At 33.3% G+C, this 11,813-nt stretch overlaps 3 protein-coding genes across 3 annotated transcripts; 1 reads left to right on the forward strand and 2 right to left on the reverse strand.

Annotated features, from left to right (window-relative positions):
- Positions 1-495: 495 nt before the first annotated feature.
- LOC103498128 (mitochondrial inner membrane protease ATP23) lies at positions 496-2,944 on the reverse strand. Its single transcript, XM_008460625.3, has 5 exons — positions 2,691-2,944; positions 2,394-2,515; positions 2,087-2,224; positions 1,887-1,970; positions 496-878 (listed from the first exon to the last, which is right to left on the reverse strand). Exons 1-5 carry the CDS (start codon positions 2,797-2,799, stop codon positions 744-746), a joined length of 588 nt encoding a protein of 195 aa, XP_008458847.1. The 5' UTR covers positions 2,800-2,944; the 3' UTR covers positions 496-743.
- A 2,590-nt stretch (positions 2,945-5,534) lies between these two features.
- Positions 5,535-6,101, forward strand: LOC103498187 (uncharacterized). The gene has a single exon (XM_008460704.2). It carries the CDS (start codon positions 5,535-5,537, stop codon positions 6,099-6,101), a length of 567 nt encoding a protein of 188 aa, XP_008458926.1.
- A 3,380-nt stretch (positions 6,102-9,481) lies between these two features.
- On the reverse strand, positions 9,482-11,497 carry LOC127151014 (uncharacterized). Its single transcript, XM_051090225.1, has one exon. The coding sequence runs from the start codon at positions 11,495-11,497 to the stop codon at positions 9,482-9,484; it is 2,016 nt and encodes a 671-aa protein (XP_050946182.1).
- Positions 11,498-11,813: the final 316 nt, after the last annotated feature.

Genomic DNA, 11,813 nt, shown 5'->3' on the forward strand with positions numbered 1-11,813 from the left:
GTATTTGTGATATTTTGTAATATTTTCAACAATTTTACTATTAGAAAAATTGTGAGTATTTGTGAATATCATACAAAATTTTAGATTACTACTATTTCCCGTAGACTTTTGAATAACTTATTACTAACAACATGAGAAGCGTAAATATCAATTTATACCTAATATTTACACCTAGTAACTAATACCAATTTAAATCTTTTAACTTTGAAGTTATATTAATTTAAATCTCAAAATAATAATTGTATCAATAATTTAAACCCCAAACTTTTACGAGTATCAATTTAGATGTAAATATGAAAGTTAAAAGTTTAAATTAATATACTTATAAAAGTTTAATGATTAAATTGATATATTTATGGGAGTTCAAGAAATAAAAATTGATATTTTCCCAAATGAAAAATGGAATACTGTTTTTACACATGTTAAACCTATTCATGAAGGTACTTTTAAAAGATGAGCTAAATCATGTTTTATTTGCTTCAACACATTTAGATGTATTATCCAATAAGTTTATCTATTATAAATGGGTATGGAATCAGAAGCAACAAAAATGGGAATGTCTATAACGGAATAAAATCATCGATCGATTACGATCAAACTGCTCGAGGCAAATAAATTCTCTCCAAAATGTAAGCAATCCAAAACTTGGGAAGAAAACCTGTTGTTCATTTTGGCACAGCACCATTAAATTAGGAGCAGTGGCTGCTTTGTTCTTGGTAGATGAAATGACGATATTCCAAGTTTTAGGGAGCTCTATCAAATGGCTGTGTATCATTATAACAAATATCCCATACAGCTTCCATGGCATCTTTTGCAGCAGGTTCTGGGCAGTAAGGATTAGCCGTCAGTGATTTCATGACTCTTCTTCTCACACATTCCTATAAAAAAGAAAGAAGTCAATGGAAACTTATCGAAAAGAGCTCAATGGAATGTAGTTCACCTAATGTTCATGGATGAAGAAGGAAAGAAAAATGTGAGAGCAGGTTTTGTTAGAAGAAAGAATAAAAATTGCTGATCATCACACATCCCACACATGGTTAGGTCACCGGTCCATCGCCACTCTCCTACATATAACCAAGACGACTTATAATAGTCCCCCAATTGCACCTTTTAGTTTTAGAGTTGCGTAAACCTAGGTTTCTTCCAAACATTAGCCAGTGAGGGAAAACAGAAATGAACTCAATCCACACATGCCTTCAAGATAAGTGTTCCTAAAAGATCCTGCTAATATTATGTTTCTTCCTGAGGAACTTCTATTCTCTATCAATGAAATCATTAAAATCTTTTCCTATCCAAAAAAGAGGACTTTCATTCTCACTCTTCTTATTTAAGCTAGTTTAGAAACCATTTGGATATAAAAAAAATTAAGCTAGTTTAGCAGAGGGCCGAGGAAATGTGAATACTTGAGCATCAAAATACTTATTGTGACTTAAGATTCCAAGCCAAAAGTTAAAACATGAGAATGACTGAAAACATTTATACAATTATATTCATTGCCAAGATCAGATTCAAGTTAGCATGAGCGTACACAGTTTTTAAGTTCTACCATGAGAAAAGTTCTTTAATGTAACATAAAAACTTGAGAAATGTAACCGTGTAACTTATCTATCAGCAGAGTGCAAAGAAATTAGCTCAAAAGGTACAAAAAATTTTACAACTTCCAAGTGATTCATGTTCATTAGTCCTTGATCCACCGGCAAATATTTATCACAACTCTAATCATACTTCATGGATGTTGGTCACCTATTTAAGCAAGAGACTATGAACAGTGTCAAAGAACTCAAATTTGAGATATCATGGACTACAAACTCACGCTCATTTTTAGATGCCAATAAGAGGTAAGACTACTATGTTATTTCCAAAAAGGAAGTGAAAGAAAATCATACTTGCTCGTGGCCTCGTAATTTCATGAAACCTCGCAATAGTTCTCGTTTATAGTGGCAATCACCACTTAAATGTCCAGCACGAATCTAAATTCAAAATGTATATACGTTAGAAAATCCCAAAACAAAATAATGTAAATCTAGGGGGGAAAAGACTCAATTTGTGGAAAGAAATGGTTAAATGGCTAAATGCAGATGCATACCTCACTGCAAGCATGATGAGTACAATTAGCCCAATCCAAGTTTGCAGCTCGACAATCATCAAAAGCATGAATAAGCTCATGAATTACTACTTGGTTCACCTCATCTTGAATGTTCATGTGATTACTACACACCATTATCTAAAACCAAAAAACAGGGCACAACAAAGAAATCAGTGTTCAACAGTTTCTTCCTCCCCATTCTTTTTTAACGATGCAAATTTTGTTTATTCATTCTGAATGATAAGGTAAAACTTCAAGTATTCATTTAAAACCATATGCAGAAACAAAGAGAGGAGATTATAATTACCCCTTCACCACGAACATAACCACCGCTGATCTGCTTCTCGCAATGAACAGCCTTAATAAACCTATCCCCAATCCCACATCCAGATTTCTCCAAGTGCTCCATCAAGAACTTCACCATCGGAGCTGAGAGACGCAGAAATAGATTGAATGACCCGTGAGAATAAGACAGGAAGTTCTAATTTTTCAAATAAACAGGAAATTAACGAAAGTCCTAAAACCCTAAACCCCGAAAATATGTTGGGGGTCCCAGATGTTGAGGAAACGAATGAACTGGAAAGAATATAGTTGTAATTCATACTTCGGAGACTTCTACGAATCATATCCTCGCATTCCTCCTTAGTCCGGCCACCGGTGACGGAAGAATACGAGCGATTTGATCCAGGTTCCGGCGTGGATTCTTCCGCCATGTTTTACTCTCCAAGTTCCAATTTGATCGGCGGTCGCCGCCAGCAGCCTATCTACGAGTGGGTAATGGATTTGGGGTTCAGAATCCGGGTCGAACACCGATTCGAATTATCGGGTTTTCACCGATCCGAACTGGACTAAACCGAGTTTTCAAGAAGAGCATTAGATATTTCAAACTAATTATTTTAGTCTTCGACAATTTATTGAAAGGGAAAAAGTTTGATGAAAATATATACAAAATCCCATATTTTATCAATAATATACATTCTATTAAATATACTTGTACATACTCGTAAAAGTTTATTTATATTTATTCAAGTTTACTATATTTTATAAATATTTTGATTCATTACGCTATATTTGAAAATACTCCCGATTATTTATCTTTTTTTTCATATTTTCATGTCATCTTGCCAAATCTAAATTTAATATTGCTTAAGAAAATTAAACAAAAGAAAATGTATGATATAATATGATAAAATTCTATATTTAAAATCTCTACAAATAGACTAAGTTATGTTAAAAAAATTTGGGGTATGTTTCTTTTCTTTTAGGTTTTTCCTCGTTTTGTAGCTCTTTGAAACATGAATTTTCTTTGTCTATGATCTCTTGATCTTTCTAATTTTTGTTTATTTGATCTCCTTATTCATTTGATTTTGTCAACTTCGTTGAAAGTATCTCTCTTATTTTTCTTTTATATTTCGCTAACAAATTTTATAGGTAGACATCCACATTTTTTCTAATTTTTACTTATAATTATGCTAAAGGTCCATGCATATATTTCTATTTTAATATTTTCTTGTAACGTACATTACATTTTACATTACGTGAGTTTTATTTCAATTTGTATATCTAAGTTTATGAAATACGTCCAAAAGTACATAGTTCTAATTAATAATTATAGAAAATAGCGATATTATATATTTATTTGAAAATAAAGGAAATGGTTTTGTAATAAAAGAAAAAGTAATGAAATTAATTTGTGGGTGCCTCAAATAAGCATTTTAGACTTCAAGAACAACTAAACACAAAAGAAAACTACCTTTATTTCACTGAATAAGGCTTTTTTTTTCCTTTCAAAACTACCATCATTTTCCAATTAACTCATCATCTTCCAATGCTTCAAGTCAAAATCACTTGTTCTGTTATGTTCAACCTTCTATATTCCGTCCTAAATATTTTATTTGAGTTAGATTAAGTATGTGGGTTTAAGGTGTTTCAGCGTTCTATCTTACAATTAAAATTTTGGAGGGATAATGAATCTTTCCCATCAATACTCCTTGTTTCGATCGAGTAGTTTTCTATGTTTGTGGCTCGTTATATAATCTTTTAATTTATCTAATAGTCTTTCAATAGAATTTCTCTACTTTTTTTTTTTTTTTGTGCTTACTCTTGTTGTATTAAAATATAAATAAAAGAAAGACAGGAAAGTATGTGACTCAAACCTCTACTTTCTTAGAATGAATAATTCCTTGTTAAATTTAGTTTTCTTTTTCTAATAGAAAGAATATATATTTATATACAATTACAAGAGTAGCCTATCATACATTCAATAATCGTAATTTATCTTTTCAAAAAATATTTGTCTTAAAATATTTTAATTGGATAGCTAAATAGGTTGCACTTGTACAATCAAGCAACACTTATGTTCTCTTATAAAATATCATTAAGAAAAAATAAATGTATAAAATATTTGATGATATCATATAAATTAGGGTAATTATAATGATATCAATTTTTAAAATAATTATTAAGTATGTAGCAATATTTTTAAAAAATTATAAGTATAGTAAAGTCTATCAATGATAAACTTCTATTGCTGATAGACTCTTATAGTTTATGAGTGATAGACCAACATTTGTTATATAATCTATTCGTGATAGACTCCTATCATCGATAGTTTTTGACAGATTTTGCTATATTTACAATTTTTTTAAAATGTTACCATATACTTAATTATTTTTAATATAATTATTATATTTGCAACTACTCGTATAAAATTATAAATTAGTTATTTTAGGAAAAATTATCTTTCGAGTTAAGATTTTGAAAATAGATGCATTTAGTCTTTTGAAATTTCAAAATGTATCGTTTCAATTCTTTAATTTTCACGAACACACGTAGCTAAGCCTAAATTCGAAGTTTGGAACACTTACTTAGTTCAAAATATTATTGAAGTATTTTTTGTGTTACAAATTTAAATTTAAAAATAACATTAGAAATAGGAGGTACCTTTTTTTTTTCCCTCATTTAAAATTTTATATATTTTTTAGCACAAAATTTTCATATACTTTATTTGTAATACTACTAAAAAAAATTGTTTTAGGGACAGAATAAGTAATTTTCCGAAATTATTATTATTATTGTTTCTTAAGCATAACACGTGGGGGGAAGCTGAGATGCTAAAGAAAACTATAATTTGCTCATTTCTCTCCCGCCATATTGTAGAGAAGACAGTTGAGTTCTGGACGCCGTAAGAGACGCCAAACCCCGCCCGACACTCTCAACCTCAAATTGAATCCTCCACCCTCTTCCTCAACCCCTTTAAATACCCTTCATCTTCCTTCCTTCAAACTCATTCTCTGGTCTTGCAGTCTTTCTCTATATTCATTAGAGAATTTCTGCAACCTTCAGAATCCTAAATAAAAAATAACTTCTTCTGTTTTTGCATTTTTCTTCTTCTTTGTTCTCTAATTCTCTCTTTTCAATTCAATTTCCCCATCTCAAATCCCCAACAATGGCCCGTCAATTCATTCTCCTTGCCCTTCTCTTCTCCGCCGCCGTCATTGGCATTGTCTCTGCCGCCGAAGCCCCCGCCGCCTCCCCCGCCTCCTCCCCCGCCTCCTCCCCTAAGGCCGCTGACCTTGAACCCTCCGATGATGGAAAAACTCCCGCAGCTGCTCCTTCCAAGGCTCCTGCCGCCGCCGCCGACGCCCCGATCGCCGTCACTCCTTCCGCCGCAGGTGCTCCCAAAGGAGCTGCTTCAGCCCCTGCAGCTAAGGGTGGAGCCCCTGAAGCTGACAGCCCTGTTGCCGGTGGCCCTGCTTCTTCCCCTGCTGGCGATGAGTCTTCTTCCACTGTGGCCCCTGCTGGAGCCCCTGCTGGAGCCCCTGCATCCGATGCCGAAGTGTCATCTCCACCTTCCCCAACTGGACCGGCTGCCGGACCTGCAAGCGATGCCGCTGCTGATGCGCCAGCTGATTCACCCGCAGATTCTCCGGCGCCCAGTGGTGGTTCTTTGGTGAAAGTGTCGGTTGCGGCCGTTGCTGGGATTTCGGGTGTTGTTGGGTTGTTTGTGTTCTAAGATTGTTACTTTTTTAAAATTGAATGAGATTAATGAGATGGGTTTAATTTGAATTGTATTCGAAGAGAGATTAATGGTTCTTTTATTTTATTATTATAAGTATTTGGTGATTCTCTGAGAATACAGAAGAGGGATGATCATATGATCATTTTTTTTAAAAAAAAATTTATTTTCCTAATTCTTCACTCTTTCATCCTTGTTCTTGTTTTACTCCTTAAGACAATTTCTTTTTTCAAATTCGTTCAAATCTATCCTCTAAATTATCTAATTAAATTTATAAAAAATTATTTAATTAATTTTTATCCTATAGTAAATTAAAAGAAATATGCAAAAATGGATGCTTTCTAAAATGGATTATCCTCACCACAATTGCTTAAATCTTCGTTATTATATAATAGCAAATGAAAACAAAATAATAACATGAAATTAATGCTATGTTTAGTTTGATTTTGAACTGTTTATTTCAGAGTTAAAATAAAAATATATTTTTATAATTTTTTCATTACTTATATTCTCCATAGAATAACTGTTTAAAATCGTTTAAATGATCCTAGGTTGAAAATATCTTCAAATACATATACTAAGATATTGACAATTTGTTTTATTTTATTACAGATTTTGAGAAAAGTTCATGCTTATTTGTGACATAAATATAAAAGTTTTAAAGTAAAACTTTGATGATCTTTTTACTGGGTTTCCAATTTTAATGGATATACTTCTAATTTAATTAGGTGGTTGTTGAATTTTAAACAAAATCTTACATATTTTATCGTTATAATTTGATCTAATCATTTTGATCTTTATCAAGAAGAAAACGTATAAGATTTATGTTTGTTTTAATATATCAATTTTTTTAAAAAAATTAAACTTCTAGTTAATTTATAACTTAGTACCGGATATTATATAATTTTTCTAATTGAATATATTAAAGTAATAACATTTTATTTAATATTGTTGTAATATCATTTTATATTTTATTATTCTGGGTATTTTGTAGAAATATGGTATTTTTTGAAATTATTGACAAAAATAGGGTGAGGTGAAAAGAAATTGCAAAAATAGGGTGATGGGGCAAACTATTGTCAAAAATAGAGTGAATCTGGAATTTTTGGAAGGAAATCGTGTATGAGGTACACGATTTACCATGAAATCGTGTACCTCGTACACGATTTCCATGGAAGTCGTGTACGGGGTACACGACTTCCACATCAGCTTGGACTTGTTGACCGTCCAAGTGCCGTCCAACGTGGCAAGAAGTCGTGTACCCGGTACACGACTTCTGTGCTTTAATAGTATGTTGTTATTTAATTTTTATTATTATTATTATTATTACTACTATTATGTTTAGTGTTGTTATTATTATTATTATTATTATCATTATTAGTATATATTATTATTATTATTGTAATTATTATTATTGTTATTATTATTATTAGTATTATTATGTTATTATTATTTTTATCAATATTATTATTATTATTATTATTATTATTAGAATTATTATTGGATGACAACTCAAATTATGTTTAGCAAATACTTGTGTTAGTTTCCTTTATGAAGATTTTAATATAATTTCGGTGTAAACGATATGTTATAAATTTCAATTGAATCCAGATAAATTGTTTGTGTACTAAATGTGTAAGTTTTCAAGAGTTTGTAGTCAAATTTCTTAGTAAAAAACTACCATACTTATAAAAAGGTTAGACATTTAAAAAATTAATTAACAATGTCTTATACATTTTTAATTGAAATTAACAAGAATTCAAAATTAATTTACAAACTTTTAATTATCCTCATCACCCTCTACGACATCATCGCCTTGCCGTCGTCGTCTACGTCGCATGCGTCTACGATCTGTGTCAGCAACAGTAAGTCGTCGAGTCTGTTGAATAATCTGATCTACGCGCTCTGTGGTTCTATCACATATTTGCCCTAAAGCTTCTATATCGTGTTCCACGGAGAAAGTTTGTACTTCGTCAACAAAATCATACTGAAAGATTGCAAGTAATACAAACCAAATTATTGTTTTATTTTGATTAAATGTATAAAACAAAGCATATTAAATCCTTACCATGCAATGATAGAAAGCTCCCTCTTGGGTGATAAAGCGTCTGGTAATCGACCTATACCAAACAAAATAGTTCTCTGATACCGTCGGTTCGCTTGTAGTAGGTGCTTCAACCCGAAAATCATATCGCGAATTCCACACTCCGATATGTTCCGCATGAATCCGACGCCAATCTTGATCATGTTTACCCCTTAAATCTATTTGATGCAACCTCTGATCTGTGTAGCTAATCGCTGGTGGCGTTTGTAACATATTAAACTGTCGCAATACGCGATCTGGTTGATGTTTCTCGACGAGATGGAAACAAATCAATGGACCCACGTAAGTCCAAACCGCTTGACCACTCTGACATCTAACAGGAAGAGATGCCATAATGTCGGGCGTGTATGGTGTCCAATTAATCTATTCAAAAAACAAACGTCAGTAGTCAACAAAAAATAAAATTATAGAACATTTGGTTAATATTTAACCTGAGACCGACTCAGCCGATCAAATGTCCATCGATATATGAGCAACATGTTCCCTGACTGTTCAGATGCAGCTTGAACACCGCTCCATCTAATTTGTGAAATAAACAATTAATAAATTATAGATAGTGCAAATTCTATTAAAAAAACAACATATATATTAAATAGTACCTGAAACTCAAAGGTCGACCATCTGAATGCTGCAACGTTCTCTGTGGAGCTATAATGGAGAATCTGTCGTATGCCCATACTTGTAGCAACATCAATGGGCCAGCGATCTCTAAGGACTGTGCATTACTCGCTCGACAGAGTTCCCTATATAACCATGCGAGAGTCGCAGCGCCCCACGCATACGTACCGGCCTGGTCAAAATCAAATAAGAATTGAAGAAACATACAGCAGCCTGGGAAACCCCGAGGAATCCAGCAGCCTCTAAGTAGGGTGCAATACGCTGGTCGAAGGGGATGGTGCGCTGAGACGCTGCCTCTCTCCTCCGACAACTCAAGATGACGGTGGAGGAGGTATCCCATATGCTCTGTGATCTATGGGTCGCCTGTAGATATAGATGGCTATCATCAACTGGACCAGGATCCATTCTGCAAATAATATAAAAAATAATGTCATTAATTACACGAAGAAGAAAAGCAAGACCATTATGTAATTGCAGTAAAACAAAAGTATACAGTAAACCCTAATTTACATTTATTATGAAAGTATACCCAAATGTATATATAAAAATACAGAAGTAGTTCATTAAAGCTTTCTGAAATTACATAGAAGCATTTACATCAAACAATTGCATCATCAAACAATTACATCATAAAATCCTATAATACATCCTAAAATTAGTGTCTTGAAGAAGAAGATGCACGTTGAGGACAGGTACGTCTGTTGTGTCCTTCGACTTTACAGATAGTGCATCTGAGTGATTGACCAGACTCTTTCCAATCCATTTCATTATGGATCCTTGTTGTTCTCGGTCGACCGGGTCCTTTAAGTAAGTCTGCATTTGGGCGAACTTCGGTGAATGACAACTCAGGCCAATAATCTGGGTGTTGGATTGGATGGAATCGACCGGCATAACATTGTTTGAAGTTCGACAACAAGTAGCATTCATCAATGTATGCTGCATACGTCAAGTGCATGTAATTACAAACTGCAATTACATGGGAGCATGGTATCTTAAAAGATTGCCACTTGTTGCACGAACAGGTCCCTTCCATCAAACTCACAACCTGTGTGTGCTGGCCTTTATATGGAGAAATCATACTCATACCCGTGTGAACCTCAAACGTCTGGGTTTCTCTATCAATGGATGTCACTGAATGTGCAGAAGCCCGTGTTTCCCATTTTTTTAGCTTTTTCATCGCATATTCTGTATAAACTTCGCCACGGTCAACTGCTTCACTTATCTCAGCTCTTCGGCGTTCAAAATACAGAATTGTGCGATAAAATGTTAATCTAACCAAAGATGTCATGGGTAACATACGAGCTCCTTTAAATACCCCATTCATACATTCAGCTGCGTTGCTTGTCATCCACCCATATCGATACCCATTATCGTGAGACTGTGTCCATTTTTGTAAATCAATATCTTCAAAGAATTCAAGACACTCTGGGTTCAGTTGTTTTATTTCTTTCATGTTTCTTATAAATTTGCGCCTTTGGTGTTGATTACCTGCCCTAAACACCAAATCTTTTAGTTGCTTCGATTTGTATTTATTATTGAAGTTGCTAGCAACATGACGAAGACAATATCGATGGAATGCTCGTGGTTCACTCCAACCTATCTCCTCATTATTAATGGCAGAAAGAATGCCCCTATGCCTGTCGGAGATCAAGCAAATGCCATCTCGATCAGTAACGTACTGGCGCAATGCATAAAGAAACCATGACCAACTGGACGCGTTTTCCCCTTCCACAATAGCAAATGCAAGAGGAAATATATGACCATTTGCATCGATAGATAGGGCAGTTAACATTTTCCCTTTATACTTTCCATACAAATGGGTTCCGTCGATTTGAATTAATGGCCTACAATATTTGAACCCTTCTATTGCAGGACCAAATGCCCAGAAAACGCGTCCAAATATGGTTGTCCCAGGTACATCAGATGGAAGAAAAAACCAATCAACTCGAGTTCCTGGATTATAATGTACAACGGCACTCAACCAGTACGGGAGCTCATTGTACGATTTGTCCCAATCACCAAAAACAGCAACCAAAGCTTTCCTCTTCGCTTGCCACACCCGTCTGTATTTAACCGTGTAACCATACTGTTGTTTTATCATTTCCATGAGCACAGACACAGTAACACTAGGATCAGCTCTGACTATGTTTTGAATTTGAATACTCATAAAATTAGAATCTAGTTGTGAGTGATCTTGTGTTAGGTTTGAGTACAGACACGAGTGCTCTCCTTCCAGTCGACTGATCTCAAACAATCCGTGGCTTTTACGCCTACTTCCACGTAACCTCCAGTTGCAACCATTACTCCATTGTTTGCATCGAACAGACCAAATATTTTGGTTCGATTCGACTACAACAATTTCGTAGTGTTGGGTGACACAGTACTTTTTTACGGCTAATTGAAGATCTTCCTTGCAGTCAAATAACATTCCCTTCTGAATTAAACATGATGTGTCTACAAATTCATCTCTATTTCCCAACGTAGACCCTTGTTCACAAACAGAATTCGTAATATCCCAATCTATCTGTGTAAATATCTCAGAAGGGATCCTTTCATTCTCTTCTTCCATATTTTCTTCATTACCAAATAGTTCGTCAATTTCTACATCTATATCACTATCTCCGTGATTACCGGGTTCAAGAATAACTAAATCTTCAGGTCGCAACGACATATTTAATTAGCTGTTCAATATGAATAACTCCATCAGACCTTCCATTACTGTTATTGTTATTATTATTAGCATTGTTATTATTATTATTATTATTATTATTATTATTATTATTATTATTATTATTATTATTATTATTATTATTATTATTATTATTATTATTATTATTATTATTATTATTATTATTATTATGATGATTATTATTATTACCGTAATAATAATAATTATTATTATTATAATTATATATTATTATTATTATTATTATTATACATTATTATTATTATTATACATTATTATTATTATACATTATTATTATTAT

The sequence above is a fragment of the Cucumis melo genome, chromosome 9 (genome assembly GCF_025177605.1).
Source record: "Cucumis melo cultivar AY chromosome 9, USDA_Cmelo_AY_1.0, whole genome shotgun sequence".
NCBI lineage: Eukaryota > Viridiplantae > Streptophyta > Magnoliopsida > Cucurbitales > Cucurbitaceae > Cucumis > Cucumis melo.